This window comes from Blennius ocellaris (assembly GCF_963422515.1).
Source record: "Blennius ocellaris genome assembly, chromosome: 17".
NCBI lineage: Eukaryota > Metazoa > Chordata > Actinopteri > Blenniiformes > Blenniidae > Blennius > Blennius ocellaris.
Window position 1 is genome coordinate 13,838,892 of NC_137666.1, and position 21,168 is coordinate 13,860,059.

The window sequence follows — 21,168 nt, forward strand, 5'->3', positions numbered from 1 at the left end:
AAAAACTCAACGCCCCCACACCTTTTTCTTTTCTTTCTCTTGCGAAACTTTGACTGCAGTCAGACCAATAGAATAGACTTGTTTGTGCCTCAGAACAGAACAGTAAAGAATTGGCTGGGAAAACATGGAGTCGACTGGAAGATGGCGTCCCACAGTGGGTGGACACCCACATGAGACATTCCTTGCTGGGAGAGGACTGTAAACAAGCACACCTTTAGTCCATTTCTGAATCACTGACCACAAGGTGTGAAAAACAGAGTGTAGAAAAGACAAAAACTTACTGCAAGCGAGGCAATATTCATTCACTATAATGTTGGTGTTAACATTTAGCTTTTCCTCCTCCCAAGGTGAAGATGGACTGAAACACTCACTAGAGGCAGCAATGAAATTTTCTTTAAAATGGAAAGTGGATGCATGTCACAGCAATACAGAACGTTCACACATTAGAAAGAAACTGTGTGCCAATAAGAATGTTTATTTCAATTCAATCAACATTAAAACAAAAAAAACAACAAAAAAAAGAAAGAAAGTCATGACACAACCTGGATATTCCTTGGTACAACGCAGGACTTGCATTGTAATGAAACGACCTCTATAAAACAAACCTTACTGCAAAACATCTGCAAAGACAAAGTAAGGCAGAGAGGAGCTGCGTAATCTGGAACTCGAAACCAAGCGATCGGCTCACTTTTTCCCTCGAAACTGTGATGAAATGCATCAAATTTACACATCGAAATCCCACTGATGAAAACGAATATTTACAATTCCTTTTTAGTCAGATTTGTTTCATAACAAATGCCTGAAGAAAAAAATAACAAAAAACTATGGCAAGAACAAAATGAGGTTTTGTTTCATCCACACTAAAGCACTTTTTGGAGCTACGGTTTCATAGCATACATTCGCTACCATAGAGATCCTCTACATACTGAACAGAAGGTGACATATGAGCTTGATTGACTTCAATCATAAATATCTTAAATGTTGTCAAGAACTGCAAGCTGGCATGGATTTCTTTGATGTGCCCCCTTGTGGTCCACGATGTGTATTTCAATCTACTGCTAAAGTAAAGATTTCATACCAATCGTTGACATGAAAAAAAAAAAGTCTTTAAAAAAAAAAAAAAGGACAGAGGCTGATATGTCTGCGAGCTACATATGGTTGCGTGTTTGTCTGCTTGAGGACAGACCTTACAATTTCTACCGAGAGGAGCTACAAGCCTTTCGCTCATGCGAGGCTAGTGAAGGCGCCAGAGCAGGAATACCAGGTAGCTTTACCTGCACTTTACAATTCTTTCCATTTATTATGAACAAATCCACATTCAAATAAAAAAAAAAAAAAAAACACGTCTCACTTGATATGTTGACCATGTTTGGGTTAACCTTGTCAAATACTCAAGCCGGAAGAAAAACACTGAAGCTTCAACACTGTTTGAAAAATCTCTTAATGAGCCGAAAGACAGGAGCAGAAAAAACAAACAAAAAAAGCTTTTGGGTGTTTCGTTTTTATAGCAAATGGTAGAAAGAGCAATTTCAATCTTGGACGACAGAAATACGACAGCCCGTGACGGTTCCACTGCACGCGGTGAAAAGGTCGGCTTAAAGGTCACTTATCGGGGTTCTTCGTGGCCTCGTAACATTCACCTGCAAACGACGGAACATAAAGCTTTTGAACAGTGAAACTGGGACGAGAGCGGCCACAGGTGAGCCAACGAGACCTTCATAGAAACCGGACGCTGTGTTAATAAAAATAATATAAAAAAAAAAAAAAAAGGTTCATGCATTTGGAGTTTGCTCTAGATGAGGAGAGAAGGAAAAGAAGTCCAGAGTTTGTTTGTTGGTTGTTTTTTTTTTTTTTTCTTTCTCATGAGTGAGCACATCAGTCCAAGGGAGTGTGGGCAGAGAGGGAGGCGGGGCTCATGGCGGTGGAGAGCGGCTCTATTTGACCAGCCTCTTCGCTACGTCCCCGTAGGCGATCTCGATCTCCTTGTCACTGGGGCAGGTGTTGGTGAATTCTTCGCGCGTGTAGGCGACATTCAGGTACTTCCAGATGGCCGTCATCTCTTTGGGAATGTCGAAGCCGCGGTACTTCTTGGCGACCACCTGAGGGGGGGGGGGGGGGGGGTCGAGAGGTCGGATCAATGAGCTGGAAGAGTCGCTGCACGAGAAACATTCACAACCTGCAGTAGAAGCTCTCTAGCTCAAGAGAACTCCAGGAGTTTTTGGAAGGGAGGTCAGAAAAGACCAGCAAGATCGACCGACCTTCACTGTCAACATTGTTTTTCATGTTTTTACAGATGCTTGACCTCGTCACTGGTTGCCTGAGAGCTACCAAGCATCATTTTTAAAAGGAGACCGAGAGAGCTTCACTGAACACGTCAATATTACACACGAGTGAAATTCATGTTTTTTCCACCCCCTAAGGGAGTGATGTCATTTTAAGAGAGGGGAGGCTAATCCTGCTTTTCCATTTAGAATTTCTGATGTTACCAAAATTAGAGTTGGCAATATCAAAGAAAACCTCTCACAAAACTGATAAATTCTACATTGAAGGCGTCATTTTTAACAAGTCAACTTATTTTTCACACAAGTAAATCAGGACTTTTTCCCCCTTTACAGATAGATCGTTATAGGAGCACCTCAAAATATAAATAAATGCATGAACCAAATACTAGTGATATTGCTTCAGTTTTCACAGATACGACACTGCTTGAATCAACTGCCTTTTCAGATTAGAATAACTGCAGCGACAGAGTTTCTGCTCCTCGTTCCCCAAAACATAAACTCCACCTTCAATATGTGGCAGGTTTTTTTTTTTTTTTTTTTATGTAACCCTTTGTTTGCGTCAGTACAGAGAAGCTCATGTTGAGTAGTTTCTACACGATATCTTAAATTCTACCTGAATCCTTTTACCAACAGAAAGCAGAAAAACAAGCAGAACTTGGCATGCAAAGTTATATAATAGTCTCTCTTTATAAGGCGACCCTCGTTATACACGTTTTCCATGTCGTCTCCAAGGTCCTCTGCCTCTTCCTTGCACAGATCTACCGCTTTGCTCGTTTCACTCCAGCTATCCACCCTCTGGTGCTGTGGCTCTGCCTGCTCCTCCCACAATGCAGCTCAATATGGGGTCCAAAAAATAAATAAATAAAGGAGCTCACCTTGACTATGTGCAGCTTGGGCAGCAGGTTACAGTCGGCCAGTGTCATTTCATCTCCATCCAGGAACTTGCGGGTGGAGACCTTGACGTCCTCGATGCTGTTGTGGTCGATCTCGTCGGGCAGCGGCGAGCGCAGATACTCGTCCAGCTTCTGCAGGGTCTTCAGCAGCCCGCGCTCCAGAACTGCACAGAAGAGGCGGGCGTGTTCAAAGCGCTCTTCAAAAATAAGAGCCGCTTCTTTGTTGGGTGCTTAAGTCGACCACACGAGGGCGGCATTTGATCAAGAAACGAGCTCAAGGGGCTCAAAAACACAAAATGTGCTCTCACATGGTTTGAGATTTTCCCCAGGGCGGGGAAAACCAAATATTTTCTGTCCATGTTCATGGTTCACTTTATTCTAGATTTTTTTTTTTCCTCAATACTCCACACAAATTAAAAATCTTTAGCACTGTATACTCTATATTTTTCATATTATTCCAATAAGTTGTCCAGTACATAGGGAGTCTGTAATATATTGGAAACTGGTGCTGCGCAGTAAAAAGTGTACACTACTTATACGAGCGCAAGAGATCTTTATTAATAACCTGTGCACAAATCTTACTGCGTGTGTGTGTATATATACACCTGTGTACGTTTTAAAAGATTGGCGAAGGTAACATACCTTCGTTTCCGTCCGGTTTGGAGTTCTTGATGTACGCAGAAAACTTGGCAAAGATGTCCATGCCGGCTGTGTTGGACTCGGGATGCCTCGCACCGAGCTTGATGAACCTGCACACGACACAACAGTGATGAAAACACAAGAGTGCTTGCGTGTTCAAACAGTTTCCTACGGAATGTACGAGTTGTTCCTGAGAATAACAATGTGTTCCGCTTTTAATCAGATGTATGCAGGGCAATTAAGAGCCCGGCTGGTGTGAAGGTGAGGTGACTTGTTAGCACAGAGGTGAGAAAGGACTCACTTGGGCGGGCAGAGGATGTCCTCCAGGAACTCCTCGATCTTGTTGACGTCGGTTTTGACCTCGCCGTTGAAAGTGATGAAGGGCGGGTGTGTGCCGGGGGCCAGGTTCTGGAGATCCGCCGGCTTCCTGTGGCACAGGGAGAATCCACTATAAACGTCTGATCTGATATAAGTCGAAGGAATTGTTGGCAGTGACACTGAAACTGGGTTTATTTTGAAGTCACGCTGGAAGAATTGTCAAAGAAATATGCAATAACTTCGTGTGACTGAGAAGCTCATGTTAGAAACGTTTGGCACACTGGTGAATCTTCAAGCAGGAATAAACCTGCAGAGAAAGGCTTTTTCAAAAACATTGTCTTTCGGGTGAAAAACATGTCGCTTCGACCTTCAAGATAAAGAGTCAATTTAAAAGATTGTCTGACAAGCAATAATAAAATAAAGATTTACATAACATTTTAAGGCTTCAAGGACTCATTACTACATCTAATAGAATTAAAGATACAAGTATTTGTGGTCGGGATGACAAATTTGTCATTTTAAACATGTTTTCTTTCTCAAAGGCTTACATTCTGTGCTTACGTCGGAGTGTGTCTGTGCCCTTTTTGTCGATGTGGCCTTCAAAGTAGCACATAATGTACCAGATGTCTCTGGCAGGCAGATGACACTGACACATCAAACAAACACACATGACCATGTGCTGAATGAGCAGCCTGAATACATCCCTTCAGCACAAAGCCGGCAGAACAGCCAGACGTGAGTCAGCAGCTGGAGGGCCAGTGTGAAGAACATCCGACGGGAAATATTAAATAGAAATAATGGGGAACCCGTCCGTCCAATTAGGTCGCAGGTTTTGCTACGGACACTCGCGATGGGCGGCTGAAATTTGGGACGGGCCATTTAAGGGCACAAGAAAAAAAAAGGGGAAATGACTTCAACTCCTCGGCATGCACAGGGGAAGTTTTTCCAACACCCACCAAATAATCACGGAGGAGTTGCCTTGAAATCCACAGGAAGAAAACATTGACAAAACAGCCTTGAACCAAGACGCAAAGTCACGGAAAAAAAAATAATGGCTTTACAGCAGTGTCAGCCATGACCTAAAGGGTTTACTATATGTACTGTTCTTTTATTTAAATACTATAATAGAAGAGTCATAAATACAGCAAACACAATAGCTTTTACAATGCAGCCTCATAGTGTTGACTCAAGGTTACACACACTATACAGCATGGTTTGGACAATTGTGCAATCAGCAAGAAAGAAATGTTTAAGACATGTTGTGAAAGAATAGACTGTTAAAAGAGCACACATGGACTCTCGAGAGAAACTAGCATATATAGTTAAGCTTGTTCTCCAACGCTACATCTATCAACTCTGACATTTAAGCCAAAACTTGAATGCAATATTTTGGGCTTTTCTGTGCAAAGTGTCCCCGTTCTCACTGTGTTGAATACGCAAAACACACAAAAAAAACATGTATTTAAGATTAATCAGCGACTCTAAATTTCCGACATGTGCGATTGTGTGACTGTGTGTGTGTGTGTGTTTGCTCTCTGATGGACTGCCGACCTCTCCAGGGTGCATCCTGCATTTCTCTACAGTTGGCTGGGATGGACTCCAGCAGCCTCAGTCGGACAAAGTGGTAAAGTAATGGATGGATCTCTGAGTTTCTGGGCCCTCGGACGGAGACGCCCTGTGATAAAGCAGCCGCCGACGAGACAAACCGTACTTTGGAACGAGGAATCAGAAACCTTCAGCCTGTGAGTCAGATTGACATGAGCACTAAAAGAAAGCAAAAAAAAAAAAAAGGAAAAAAAAAAGCCATAGAAACCAGACATCTGTCCCGACTACTGGATATGAACACAGATAATAAGGCACTTGCCCCGTTTAACATGTGGGAACATATTTAGAGAGCTTTGAGATGAATCACTCAGTGGGTTTGAGCTCAAGAGCTCCTAGTATTCGAGTCCACATGTGATTGCAGTTGGGAAAGAAAATAAAACTTGCAGAGGATCATCGTATTCCAATGGTATCAAAAACAAAACAAAAAGCACACTTTTCAGAATCTTTGCAGGAAGCAGGTCGAGCCCTGAACCTTAAAATAGCCTCGCAAGAGTCTATAGGTTTATTTTCCTCCACTATCCTGCGGCATGGGAAGGGGTCATGGGAAAACCAAATAAGCAGCAGGGAGAGAGTGATGGTGCTCGAGGTGGGGCTGGATCAAAGTGTTTGAGGCTGGAGCCTCTTGGGAAATACCCGGAAACACTGTTACACACTAGCAAAAGGCAAAAAGGGGGGGGGGCCTGTAAGGACCAATCACAGCAATGGAGATTAGGATGAAAAAAAAAAGAAGATGTTTTTACAAATCCTTAAAAGCATGTTGAGTTTTAAATTTAATTTGAGAAAACACCTCATGTGTGCAACCACCATAAACATGACATGTGCTTTTTATTTCAGTCAAAATCACCCCAATGAATGTTTTTATTGGTCCCACTAGTGAGAGTTACATCCTCCTTCAAATCTCTACAAAGAGTGTAAAAAATACCTAAACTGCTCTTTAAACAGTAATAAATATTTCTTTGGCCTATCAACAAATAAACAACGTCAACATCCACCAGGGAAACTAAAACATACACATGAAGGTGGCTGCTTTTAAAAAAACTATAAATGCTTTTCCTCTCAGCTACTCGGGTGTTTTCAAATGATGACACAAAACTACCGTCATGTGTTTGGCGTCCGTTTACATGACAACAGTGCTCTGAGTCACCGAAAACAACTTTTCCACATTGGCTCCCGAGATGGAACTTTCTGTTCATAGAAACGCAAAACTTTCCTGATACATTGCTGCACACCGCAGAGTGAATTGTTCTTCTGCACACGTGCGAGGAGATGCTCTCCTGGGACATTAGTAGTAGTTGGATAGTTGAGTCACCAGAATAAACAATAATGCAACTTCATCATCTGTCCATACAAATGTCTGTGTACTCACCATTGTTGTCGCTAATAGAAGCCTTAAAGGGTAACTGAAATGTTTTTCAGATTTCATCTTTAGAAAGAAGAATAAATATGCTTTCGAAAGGTATATAACATTCCCAGATAAAAGTCAGAATTCCGACCCTTTTAATTGACTTTACATGATGCAGCAGACGACGGTATATTTGCGGGCCATAAATGTGAGCCGCCTGAGCTAGACCGGATATGACGTACGAGGGGTTATATGTCCCAGCCAAAACAACATCAGCTGATTGAAGAATGGAGGGGTTTGGCGATACAGAAGCACCTAGGAGCGATGTTAGCGAAGATTTAAGTGACGTATCGTTGGTTTTGGACGAAGATGAAGGAGAGGAATCATCGGAGGAAGAATTAGAAGAAAATCAAGGCGTTCAACCATACATGTTTGAGCCGTGAGTACATATTGTGCGTGACCGGGTATTTACCCGTGTGCACATATTGTGCGTGACCGGGTATTTACCCATGTGCACATATTGTGTGTGACCGGGTATTTACCCGTGAGTACATATTGTGCGTGACCGGGTATTTACCCGTGTGCACATATTGTGCGTGACCGGGTATTTACCCGTGTGCACATATTGTGTGTGACCGGGTATTTACCCTTGTGTCAGAGTGGGTGTTTTGCAAAGTTTATTGGTCTATTTGTCTTAAGTTTTAGCAGGTTTTAAAAAGACTTACTGAAAGTTGGGTTTAAAAATCCGTTAAAAAGCCGTTTAAAAATGGTGGGGACAGAACCAGGTTTCAGGATACGTTTCCTCTTCACATCAAAACCAAGTGACTCTCGGATTGCGGGTGCTGTTTCGTAACAGTCATCCGTGAAATGTTGACTGCAGAGATAGGAGGCCTCTGTTGGTGTCCAGTTGGAGCGAGTGCGCTGCACTTGTTTTGTCCATAATCTCCTCAAAGTTTCATCTTTTGGGAATTTATGGACACTTACAGACGGACTGGGCATTTGGGAACACCCAGCCGCAACACAACGCTTAGGCATGACTCTAAAAAACTGCTAAATAACGCGATAATGCAGAGCACATGTAAACAAGACACTACGATCAGCTGTTGTGGGCGGAAGTAAATAACTCCTCATACGTCACAGCGCAAAACTACGGCAAGTTGGGAAAACTAGGTCAGATTCACAGGGCGGGAGATTTAAAGGCATTTTTAGACGTTCGGCGCTCAAGAGCAAGATAGTGGTGTGATTGTCATTGGTGTGTCATATATCATTCGAAAGGGGGAAAAATAATGCTAAATACTGGTGTATTTTAATAGAATTATTTCAGGGACCCTTTAAAAGTCAAGGATTTGACAAACCAAAAACCTTCACTTCACAATACGAGCAATAATGAAGTTCTCATCTGAAGTTTGAATAAGAGTTTTTTTTTCTTTTCTTTGATAGTTAAAAGAATAAAATTCAGTCATTTTTTTTGGGGGGGGGGGGGTGGTCCAGTTTGGACAAAATGAAACGAACCCGATCGCTGTGGTCAAATGAATCACAATATCTCTGTACGAGACATCTTGAACCCAACTCACCTCTTGAGGTCCACCGTGGTGACGTTGAAGACGACTCCTTTGAGCCACAGGATCATGAAGAGCCTCTGAGAGAAGGGGCAGTTCCCAATGCTCTCGCCGTCACTCCCGGCCTTCGGTAAACAAAGAGAGAGAGGAGATTTTTACTCTCTGGAATTTGATACAGGCGACATTCTTGAGGACCGAGTACACAAAATGAATGGAAACACCCCAGATTACCGCGGGCATAAAATTGCAGATTAGGAGCCACATATCTTAAAATATCTAGAACTGCGATCTTTGACTGATAACGGCTTATAGTTTAGCCAAAACAGGAAAAAAAAGCCCGGAGATCCCGGTTGCAGTGTATGACTCAACACACACAGGGTCGATTTCAAACAATGTCTCTTTCAGGCTACCATTGATAAGACTCCAGTAGGAGGGAGAGAGTGGAGAACACCCCCCCCCCCCCGGTTTTAAAGGCTTCTGCACATTTCCCCTCCATTAATCTGCACAACTGCGGCCCAAGAGTAACGGGAAACTTCTGGAGTGGTTCAGGCCTCAGATAGGCCTCTTGTTTCCTCTTCAGCCAGACTGCACAAACACAAGGCTGAGCAACGGTGAGAGAATGAGATCAGTGAAAGTGCTGTGTGCCCTCCAAATTAATGGCCAGCGCTCATCAGAGGGAGCTTTGGGAAGGGATTAGACCCGGGCATTAGTTCAAAAATCAAGTTGTTGTTGGTTTTTTTTTTAGAACAATGAAAAGCTGTAAAATTATCCGACACCCACAAGTGAATAAAATAAAAGTTAATTGTAGTGGGGGGAGGGGGGTGTTTCTGCTCTCCCACACAGCAGTAATGGGAAATGCTGCATCGGGGTGTTGCAGACTGTCAGATATTTCATCTTCCCAGCAAGGCACTCTTCTCACCGCCCCGTGCTTTCAATTCTTACTCCAACTTTACATTATCCCCCTCGGCCTGCTCAGCTCGCAGCCGTGTCTGGATTCCACATCAGAAAGCACAATAGGCATTTCATCTGATTAACCAAGCTTTGAAAGGCCATCTTAATCAAATCAGCAGTGCCGAGTGGCGCAGTTACCTCTCTTTTCAGAGACGAGCATTTTAATTTGATTTAATGCACATCAAAGAGTACTACGCAACCACATCTGTCATCTTTTCAGTGGAAAAGAGGGTGGATACCAAGCCTGTTGAGGTATGTCTATTCACAAGGACACGCATTGAGGTCATTCAAATACTGGAAGCCTGGAATGCACTTTTACTTTTAGTGCAGTGCAATAGCACAGCCTCTAATAAAAGTTAGAGTTCTTGTGGAATTCACTCACACGTTCATAGTTGAACACTTGAGTTTTTTTTATTTACAAGAACATTTGCTAGAGAAATGTGACAGATGCAGGTTGCCTCAATAGAGGACTTTGTTTGGCAGAGTTCAGCCAGTCCGGCAGCTCCTTGCTGGTGTGGACAGGCTGGCTGCTGTTGGCCTCTGCATGACGCCCAGTGGGACGGCGCCGTTTGATCTGCCTGCTGCCTCCCATTGTACGGTCACTGTCCTCTCCTGCTCCCTTTCCCTGTCCCTGTCTCAATTCAATATCTGAAAAGCTTGGATTAGATCACTGCCATTGTTCGTCAAATGAAAGTCCCCTTTTCACACGTTACATGATTCAATTCCAAAGCAAAGCGCAGCCTGTGAAGTCTTTGAGGACACCGCCGATCGCGGCCGATGCGGACTGGATTGGCATTAGGCCGTCCTTACAGAGACCAGAAAGGCATCAATGGGGTGATTACTCGATTTTCTCAGCAGCACTGCACCTACAGAGAACCATTGAGTTCTGGATGAAGGGCGGCAACACGGCACAGCAACTGTTCCCATGGCAATGACCAGAGCATATGATACAGAAAGCAGAGCATTCTGAGCCCCGGTGGGTGGGTGGGTGGGGGGTTACCCATTCACAGGTGAATTGTAGGAAGTCAAAACTGTCTCCTGGTACATTAAGAAAATGTTACGCACATTTAGGGACATCATTTGCAAATCAAAAAGTCAACTGTGCTTCCGCACCGCGAGCCGAATTCGAGTTCATCTCAGTCCGGCGTCTCGAGTGGTTTAGAAACAGGCCACAGCAGCTGAGAAAGACATTCTGCACTTTTTCTTCCTCTCCCCGCCTGTTCTCAGAAACATGGCAGGCCTCCGGACCCTCTGGAGTCTGCAGCGAGGCCGATCACAGCTCTGTGCCAGAGACTGACAGCGGAGATCTGCTGCACCGAGGAGAGACGAAGATAGTGCCGGAAATCGGGAGGAAATTGGGGATCAAATGTAAGATGCCGCCACGCAGAAGAGAGAAGCAGCAGTAACAGATGCTTCTAGTGAGAGGAAAGGCTGCAACCTACAGGAGCCGAGGACTCTTTGGCTCTTCTCCGTCTTCCCCCGTTATCCCACTCCCCTTCTCCTGGGCCCCTCTGGAGTCAGAAGGGGGGGGGGGGGGGTAAGCCATTTAGAAAGGAGGGAGAAACTATTCCAGAAATGTCCTGCTTCTCCCGCCGAACAGGGTGCTTTGTTTAGTTTAGATGATGATGCTGCTGGAAGAGCTGCTTTCCCCTGCTGTTCATTTGAAATCAGCAGCTGCCCTACATTTTGCAGACCGAGCCAAATTTAGGTAGTCACCTACTGGGTTTTGCCGAATAATCTCTCTAAGTAGCACCAGAGTTAATCTGGCTTCACAATATCAGACAGTCACAGCTCAAAACAAAGTTGGAAACACTTTCAGGACAGTCCTCAAGACATTGTACCCGTTCATCCATCCGACACTCTCCAGAAAGCCGGTTTTATAATGTGACATTCAGGGGAAAGGGCTTCTGGAGAACTTCCTATACAGCAACAACACAAAGCTCTTTTTGTTTGTAGCACTTTCTGTACGTCATCTGTTAATGGTCCGAAAAAAAGGAAAACACCCCAATAAAACACATGAGTGAGAGGGGAAATCATGCCAGAGGTGCCCCTTATAAGGCAAAGCACAACTGTTAAATAAGATGCGTGTTTTCCAAAAAAAGTCAACTGAGTCACTTTCAAATCCAAACTTTCGCAGCAAGAGTACATAGCAACAGTGTGTAGCTTGTGATTTCTTCCTCCAGTGTTAACGATGACTCACACTTTGCAGATGGTCGCATGGTCTTCGTCAAACATTCCCATGTGGTGTGAAAACGGCTACCATAGTAATAATACGGTCTAAAATGGCAGCAACAGCTGGTTACTGCCAACAGACTCGAGCTTTATTTAGGCTCGTCGGATGGCGAATCAACATATGCTTGTTTATGCAATGCCAAGCACATACAGCTGCTCAGTGGCGGCTGCCAGTAAAGTTCGAAGTTGGACGTTATCAAGGAGTCAGCGTCCAGGACAGTGTGGCCCACACAAAAGGACAATGAGACTCCAGTCAAGCGTGTGCGGGTGTGTGTGTGTGTGAGGGGGAAAAAAAAAACAGCATCTCTTCATTGACAAGATGAGGTCATACCTCTTACCATTTCCCCTCTGACCGTGCCCTTGTGCTCACTGATGCAATGTCCAACGTCTAAGCAGCAACCAGCATGATTCAAGGCCTCCACATGTCTGAGTGATGATTATCACTCACTTAGCAAGCATAAACGGGATCTTCTTCCCAAGTCCAGTCCTATAAACCTTTTACAAGCAACCACATAAAGAGAAAATCCACTCCTATGTGTCACTGATTGAAGGACTCTCTCATGATTACCTAAGAAACAGATAATGTATCCCGTTCATGCGGGTCACGGTCCTCCCAGTCTCTGCTCATGGCCTAATTTTAGCAACATGGTGGCCTGTTCTTACACCCCCCCCCCCTTCCTAAACTCACTTCATATTCTAAATTCGCTGAGCTGCTCAGCAAGTTCAAGCCACACTTGACCGAATAAGGAACCAGCGATGTAACAGCCGCTCCAGCATTCCCACCTCCTCCTCCTCCTTCTTCTCCTCCTCTGGCTGTCTGACGTACAGCTGGAATGTCCGTTGGTGGGTGGGCAGCAACAAAGTAGCGTCATGGAAACAGCTCACCCTCGCCCCGTATTTGCTGGACAAGCACACAGGCGGGGTCCGGGTTTGGACGATGGCTAAACTAAGGAGTTAGACCCCAAAAGTATCTATTTTCAACATGGTTGCTCAGCTCAGGGTGGTCTCAGCTGAGTTTGCAAAATGGAGACAGGATGAGTGCCAAAAAGAGTTACCTTCCCAATGTCTTGCTCCGACTGTTTCGTGGGACACAGTTTTTGCTTTTTGTGTACATGAATGGCTATTATAAGCTTATGAAGTCTGACACCGATGAAGAAATAACGACTTGGGCTGGACCAAGTGGGTGACAAATGCTCCCGCCATGCTCCGAGAAGTGTGTGCAAATGAGTTTGCGTCTGGTGGAACATGGAAACGGCATCACATCCTCGCTGTGGCTGTGAGTCAGGCCGACGTCAGCGAGTGGAAACCTTCAGTCAGACACAGGGCTACTGTGCTGGAGCGCAGGATCCCCATCGAAGGAACCATCCAGCCCCTCCACCAGCTGGAGGCCGGTGTCTAAAAAACCTCTCAAGGCACAACCGTGCCGCAGGAAAGACGAACGATGAGTCAAGAATATTAGACCAGCTGAATATCACCTCATAAAACCGAGATAAGCCAAACACGCACAGCTCAGGTTTCTCGGTGTACAGAGCCGACTGTTGGTGATGAGTAACACAGATGCTGAAAGACAAACAGCCAGCCATGTGGGAGCTAGCATGAGCCAACATTCATCCACAGTCTGCCTGTTGTTGCAAGTGTCTAACACAAACAGCAGGCTGCTAAACTAAAACAAGCCCCAGCATCATCTCTCCACCCAAAATACACAGCCACCAACCCCTAAGGCAGACTCCTGCTTCCTCATCAACACGCACACAAGCCAGCAGAACGAATGTATGCATACAAGTTGGCAACAGTTTTACAATGCAGTTGAGACGATTCAATACAACCTTGAATCCTCTCTGGACAGCAGTGAATCAAACTTAAACACCCCAGCATGCCTCTGCCATACATGTCAAATATGCACGGGAGTAAATGTTTGGAATGTGGACCTGGCCCAAGTTTTACACATACTTGGAAAGAAAGTCATTACCAAAAAAAAAAAAAAAGAGCAGCAAGACTTCCCTACACTGAAATTACGGCTCGACATCATGAGAGAAATACACGAGATTGTGACTCACGTTAGAACATTTGTAGCGCTATACAATCACAAAGGGGAAAATAGACATCCTTAATTACTGGAAGTGCAAATGATGATTGAAGAACAAAAAAACGTGAACTGCTGTCGTGGTGTATGAACAACAGAAGCCAATGTTTGGATTTGGTGTTTGAAATAAAAGCATTTACCATGACCACACAAACAGTTCCTGATCAGCCATTCAGGGCACAGAGCTTCCACTCCCGACTTGCCACTGGGCCGCCTTTCATTTCCAGTCTGGGACACGGTGCTCTGCTTTTCACAACACAGATCATGCACAAGGCTTGTGCTCTCCTTGCCTCGTTCTGCCGGGGCTTCTAAAAACAAAAGGGCAGCCTCTCTGGATCAGTGGGGGACACTTGACACAGCATTATGCAGAGATGCAGAGCCAAGAAAGACGTCCCCCCGGTCACCTTATCCTACCCTTAATGCTAGGACGCTACACGTTGGGTTGCTTACTCTTAGGCTCTGAAACACAAGCAGTCTGGATCGTGTTGACATGGATTGAGTTACACTGCAGGGCGGATTCCTCTCATTTAGGAGTCACCATTCCTCCCACAGTGCTGGTGATGTAACAGAGACAGAGCTCAAAACTTCTGTTTCCTCAGAATCCGTATCTGGGAAGTTAAAAAAATGTTTTATTCTCATTTAATACCAGGACAGACAGGCCAATGCATGAAATTAGACTAGAGTTGGTTCAGTCCCTCAGTATGCAGTCTTCTGCACCATGCTCCAGGCTGGCCTCACTTCCTGTCATGGGAAAACAGCTTCATTAACTTTAAGCTTCCCGACTGGGCAGCCCAAAGAAGACAAGGTCTTCCTCCAAGTTAGGTGGAGATTTAAGCTTTTAAGGCAAATATGTTGGCCAAACATTACAAGGTTACAGCAGCATTTCCTGTTTGAATATGTTTGTCAAACTGACGATGATTCGACAGAAGTCACCGCACAACAAGTGGATTTTCACTAAAAGACATTGAGCACAGAGAAACAGGATTCCCCTGTATCCACATGAAGAGCCATGAAAAGAACAAGAAGTTGAAGTGGCAATCAAGAAGGTGTCCTGGCGAGCACCTATTTACTCAGGCCGGTGGTAAAATCCTTCTCGCTTGAAGGAACATTCACTGAACAACAAAGCTAAACATTTGGGACTATGGAGTGGAGCTCTGCATGCAATATTTCAGTTGTTCCATGTCCACATCCACGTTTAAGCCGTACAAAAAAAAAGATCTGTTGTGTCATCTTAAATTGGGAGGTGCTTGGTTTTAAGATGGCGACTTAAGCAAATGAACCATGATTAAAAAGTATAACCCTCTGTCTTTTTTAATAAGTGACAACAGTTCATATATAGCCAATTGCCTCCAGCTAAAAGACGCCATCTGACCGTGACTCAGGATGCAAACTCACCAGGCCACAATAGAGTCCAAAAGAGTCCACAATAACTAGAAGTTGCACTGTCCTTATACAGTCCTCTACTATGAAGACCACTCAAGTTTTTCTTGAGAAAACCGTTGTTTATGGCTGTCAGCAGCCTTCCCAAAACAACTGGTATGATGAGCTCCATCTATAACCAGAAACAAAACTTCCATGTGGAAGCAGGTCTCGCACGGATTTGTTTGTACTGTGGAACTACTGATGGAACATTTTCTCATCCGCTTTTGTTTATTTTCTCTTGGACTGCTTTTGAGGGCCATTAAAAGTTACGTCTTTGTCTACGAATCAGTGCAGACAACCTCCTTCTACAGACGCTGTGGTAAACTATGGCAAGAATATTCAGTCATATTTAGATTATGTCTAATCCGGATGATCCTTTGCAATAATTGCCCTCCTACTGGATAAAAAACACCAAGATAGAGGCCAAGTCGACCCTAGTGACTGGCGTAACAACACACTCGCGGATCGATTAGGCCAGCGGCCAGACAGCCAGTCAACCAGTGACTGGCAGCTGCTGCAGAAGCAAATTCACGGAGCTGAAACAACAGCACTTTACAACAGCAGCAAGCCATTAATCTTTGTCCCCTAACTCATGATGCTGACGGCAGCATTGCTACTCGGGGAAAATAAACTGCTCCATTGATTTTTGAAAGCAACACCGAGTTGCAACAAAACCTCCCAAGAGGGTAAGGGTGGTTTACTTAAAGAGAACACAAACTGATTAAATCTGGTGAAGAAAAGGGATCACACAATGAATACAGGCCACACTTGGCCTTGTGTGTAGTTAAAAATATTAATAACTGCTGCAAAGGGTCATTTGGGTTTCCATAAAAATGGTCCATCACATGGCATGCGACTGATGTCACATGTTGTAGCTGATAGTGCAGAGAGGAAATGGGAAGTGCTTTCAAAGCCCTGTGAAGTAAACCTTAATCAACAGACTCTCCACAGTGGTTTTGTTCCAAATGAGCCACAACAGGCTGAAATCTGAGGGGCGCCGCGATCTTTTCCTACAGACGAGAACGGGTCGACAATGCTTCGTCCTGATCAGGCCGACAGAAGCGCCGCATTGTTAGGAGCAGCGCTTGGCGTGAAGCGGGCGACTCCACGTCCGCGGTTCCCATGGGAGTGTCCCGGAGGACGTCCACAAACAAGACGGGCATTATACCATTCAGAATTTTAGAAGCGCTACTTAAAAATGCTTCCTGGCCCTGGTGCGGACGCCGCTGGCAAGAGCAGGGGCGTCTGGAGGCAGCAGGAGGCTCTGCGACCGGCCGTGTGGTCCTGGCGCGCGCTCAGCCAACAAACGCGCTAAAAAAGGAGAGATAAAGACCGCCTGTTTCTCTCGACTCATCTGTATTCTGCTCTCAGACGTACAGTCGAGTCATACGCTGGTGGAAAATGACTCACTTTGCATGCGAGTCCTGAATTCATTTGGGGAAAGCTTTGCATGGCGGTCGGGAAAGAAATGAATGAAAATTGAAACTGAAGATTAAATGATGAAAAATATCCACAAAGGATGGCAATGGATCACTATCCTGAAAATAAACGTGACACGATTTTAAGACAATATTTTACGGGGGGGAAAATAAAAACAAATCAGGTCTAATGACTTGGTGATAAGTGATCAAAAATCAGAGCTATAGTATATCTTTCTTTGTTTTCACTACAAGACATCAGCATAATGATGGGCATGAGCAAAACAATATTGGAACTCATGTGGCGCAATCTACCCAAGGGTCAATCCTCCCCTAACAAAGTCATTCAACTCTGTTTATAAAAAAGGAGCCGGCAGCAATAAACGGAGACGATTACGGACTTAACGTCCACGCCTTCAGTCACCAATGAGCAAATGTTAATGTTGCCATAGCAATATGACAACTGTTGCTACAAACACCAACTTGTCGTAAAATTGCAAGATCAAGAGTATCGCATCCCTAAGGTGTTTTTAAGGTGTAAACCTCGGCCTACACAAACACGACCCCGTGGCAACCCTGCGCTCTGGATGTGTAATTAGCGAGCTCGGGGACGTGGCAGCCCTCCAACAGGTCCGGCATGGCCGTGTGTGGAGAGCACACACAGTTTTGTTATCAGCTGTTCCCAGAGGCCTCGCTCAAAGCCAACGCACCTATAGCAACCCGCGTGCCTCCCTTTGTCTCCCGCGACCCGTGTTTTAACGCGCCCGCCTGTGAGAACAACGGCGTCAATAATGGATGCGGACGTTTCAGACACAGGTATTGACACGGAGGCCTGCGGACGGGGAAGGCCATTACGCCTCTGTGAGGAACGCGTAGAAGAAAGTAAAAAAAAAAAAAGAAGAAGAAAGAAAACAAAACAGCAATGGAAGAAAGTTTGGGCAGCAGCGCCCAGAGAGGGAGGGGCGGAGAGGGGGAAAAGGCTGGCCACAAGTGTAAACGTTCCAGGCCTCGGGATGATGTAACCTCTCCATGCAGGCAGTGAAAGGTAGTTATGGAAATGGTGCAAGCAAGTGTGTTCCCTTCTCTTGTGCCGTCACACCGAGGGGCTGACCGGCTAGCCTGAACCGGACAGACTTAAGAAGACCACTCCTGAAATATTAAAAAAAACAAAAAACTGAGAGAAGTAAACTTAAATGGGGCAGATCTGCAAACGGGAGTCTTGGTGGGCTTCAGGGAAAATCTAGAGGTTTGGAGGATGCCTTTAAAGTCAATCCAGATTCATGAGATTTTTGTTTGGATGCCAAAAGCCATAAACAATAATACACAAGGTTGCTGAAAAGCATTAAAAGTGATCCAACCAAAGATTTTGACTTTGCATGAGATCAAGAAAAACCACAAGAAAAACACAAACCCTGTGCTACAAGATCCACTGCCCTACTCGGGGACACCCTCCACCTCCTCTCCCAGTCAATTCAGGACTCCACAGCCCCCCTCCCACTACACCCCCCCTTTGTCCCCTCTTTTCTTCTTTCCAGCACTGGTTTCCCGCCCTGGAAAGCAACAGGCTGAAGACGGAAAACAACCATACACTAGCCGCCACCACCACCATCATCACGGTCACCACTGAGGTAGAGATGCATGGCTGCACTCTGGGGGGAGGGGGGAGGGGGGGGGGGGGGGCTGTGCTTCAAAGCTGATAGTGAATCCTGATAAGGAAATAATCCCTGAGGCAAAAATTACTAGGAAGTGCTGAACTGTTTGAATTATGCAGAACGATAAGGCAGGGCAGAACAGGGTGGTGACATTTACACAGTCTTTAGAGATTTTTTTTTTTTTTTCTTCATTTAAATCCCACTGATCCCACTTATAAAACATGCATTCAAATCTCTGGATTGGACTCCGTGTGTCCATCACATGAAGCTACAAGGTGGGTTACATTGTGGAGGCTTTTGTTAGCAGCATGGCAGGCTGATCTGTGTCCATACAGGGGGGTAGGGGGGTGGGGGGGTGCACATCCGCCCTGCTCATGACACTGCAGCCTCCACATGGCCACAATGCAGCTCCAAATCAAACTCAATGCGGCAACACAACCAAGCCTGGGAAAAAAAAAACCTCTGAAGTGGGACAAAAACAAGTCAGTTTGACCCCCACCCCCCCAAAAAAAAACAACCCTCCTCAGACGGAGGTTCTGACCTTTCCAAAACCCTGGAATAAAAAGCGTGAGTAATCCCAGAGTGCTGGTGTGGGTGAAGACATGGGACTCCTGCCCGGAGCTTACCTTCACGAACAGCTCGATAACGGGCTCGTTGTCCGCCTTCACCCCGTTCTGCGGCACCGACAGCGACATGGTGGATGCTACTTTCAAGTTCCCCGATAAATACTTCTTTTTTTTTTTTTTCTTTTCTCCCCCCTTCGCTACCACGCCCGACTCCGAGAAAAAAACCTCTCTCTTTTTCTCCCTCTTTTGTTTCTCCTCCTCGCGGAGACCCGGGTTGCTGGGAGCAAGGAGGAGGAAGCGCCGCCGGGTAACAATAGTTGCTGTTGGGCTGCTGAGCGTGGAAGAGAACGGCAGGCGACCAGAGCCCGGCTTGGAGGAGACTGAGGAGGATGAGGACGACGGGAGGGAGGAAGACACAGGAATATTTAAAGGCGTGATGTCATCACGCGCGCGAGAGGTGGGAGGGTTCGAGGAGGGCGCGGACATGAACACACGCACACCGTGCGTATAATTATTTTTTCTTTTTCTTTCTAGCTTTTCTTCAACTATTCACATAATTCTAATAAATTAATATTTTGAATAATTCTTAGAATTTAAAATGAAATCAAACGTCAACCCGGTTTCAATTGGAATTAATGTTCCAACTTTTTCTAACATTTCTGCTTTAAATCGACACACAAGAAAACAAACCGCAATGGTTAATTTTGTTTTCATTATTGTTTATGTGATCAACAAAATGCTATGTAGGTACATTAAATAGAGTAGTTTATATTTACTTTTAGTTTATACTTTTTTTACTTGTAATTTCATTGCACATTTTACAAGTTTATATTCAAACCTAATCTGCATTTTTGCCAACAATATCCTTTTGTCAGAAAATATGCTGTTTAATTACTACATTTGCACAAAGCTATCTTTCAGTTTAACTTTAATTTTCTGGGAAACGTGGCTATGAATAAAATTATTTAATACAAGCAAATGTAATATGAAATTAAATGCAATTAAATGTGGTTAAAAAGTAAAACTGATAAGTCTTTTTGGAACTGCACTTTCTCTTGGGCATTTTAAACAACTGCACTGTTATTTGTAATTGAGTACAATATAAGGGTGTAAGTTGTTTTAATTACATCCCCGAACACACAAGTAAAGTTTACTTTATCTAAAGTGATAATTAGTCATACATACCTTCTGTATTGTGTTATGTTTTGGTGTTGCTATGCTGGTAATTGAGTGGTTATTATAGGTTTAAGACTTAATATTCCACTGTCACCATCAATATTAGGTTTGACTCAATTGTGACATTTCCTCTTACACCCATTTCTTTAGTGTAATTTGTAGGCTTTTCAACAGAATCATCGTAATGGGTGCAGAGGAGCACATCAGATCAACTTAAATAAAAAGGAATTGTTTGGACTGTGAAGTGAGTGAAGAGTTTTCTCAGCTGAAAAATCCCATGGTGAAGCTGATTAAAGCTTTACTGGCTGAAACGGCGTCAGAGCAGAAAAATCCTGCTGCATGGTGCAGGTTTTATCAGCTGGGATAAGCTGTACAAAATGACAAGATAGTCAAAAGTGATGACGAGTTCACAGGTGCATGATAAGGTTCAGCTGGTTCGTTTGACGAGTTCAGCAACTTTTAAATTGGGTGGGATCACGCCAACTTTTAACAGTGAAAACGGAGACCAAAGTTCATCATTCCTAAATTAGACAAATCTGGTATATATATTTATATAACAGGATAGAGCAACAGCCATCCCCTCTTCGGGACAGTTATTAAATGAAGATGTGCAAAAAACGCTTTTCCTATAAAAAGGTTTTATTTCTGAAAGGATGACAAGGTGACAAGAGCCAAGGTTACTAAATACAAATCAAACTATCGCAGTCCCACAGAGATTAGCTCGGTTCAGGGGTACAACTGAAATTGCATATCAGTCAGTTTGGAAGAAAATTTAACTATGTATCATTACATCAGATTATTTTAAGTCTTCAAACTAAAAATTTGAAGCCAGGAATTAAAAAAAAAAAAAAAAAGGATTAGAAGTTGCCAAACATTAAGTTACAATATTGGACGAAACATTCTGTTACTGCCTCTTTAAGAGCACCCACAGCTGTGCGATTATTCCCACCACTGAGAGTAACAGTCACCATGTCACTGCATGGTGGTTCTGCCCCTATGCTTCAAAGTCAGTGGTTCATGCACATCGGAG

At 44.3% G+C, this 21,168-nt stretch overlaps 1 protein-coding gene across 1 annotated transcript; it reads right to left on the bottom strand.

Annotated features, from left to right (window-relative positions):
• Positions 1-459: 459 nt before the first annotated feature.
• Positions 460-19,349, bottom strand: clic4 (chloride intracellular channel 4). Its single transcript, XM_080513204.1, has 6 exons — positions 19,023-19,349; positions 8,654-8,763; positions 4,116-4,241; positions 3,818-3,924; positions 3,158-3,339; positions 460-2,099 (listed from the first exon to the last, which is right to left on the bottom strand). The coding sequence occupies exons 1-6, from the start codon at positions 19,089-19,091 to the stop codon at positions 1,935-1,937; spliced, it is 759 nt and encodes a 252-aa protein (XP_080369330.1). The 5' UTR covers positions 19,092-19,349; the 3' UTR covers positions 460-1,934.
• Between the last annotated feature and the right edge of the window lie 1,819 nt (positions 19,350-21,168).

What these genes read in the sequence shown, in the direction of transcription:
- clic4 (XM_080513204.1), bottom strand. Translation starts at nt 19,091, where the DNA reads ATGTCGCTGTCGGTGCCGCAGAACGGGGTGAAGGCGGACAACGAGCCC. An exon ending in TTATCGAGCTGTTCGTGAAG is followed by an intron (nt 8,764 to 19,022) that starts GTAAGCTCCGGG and finishes TGTTTACCGAAG; the next exon opens with GCCGGGAGTGACGGCGAGAG. An exon ending in CCAAGCTGCACATAGTCAAG is followed by an intron (nt 2,100 to 3,157) that starts GTGAGCTCCTTT and finishes CCCCCCCCTCAG; the next exon opens with GTGGTCGCCAAGAAGTACCG.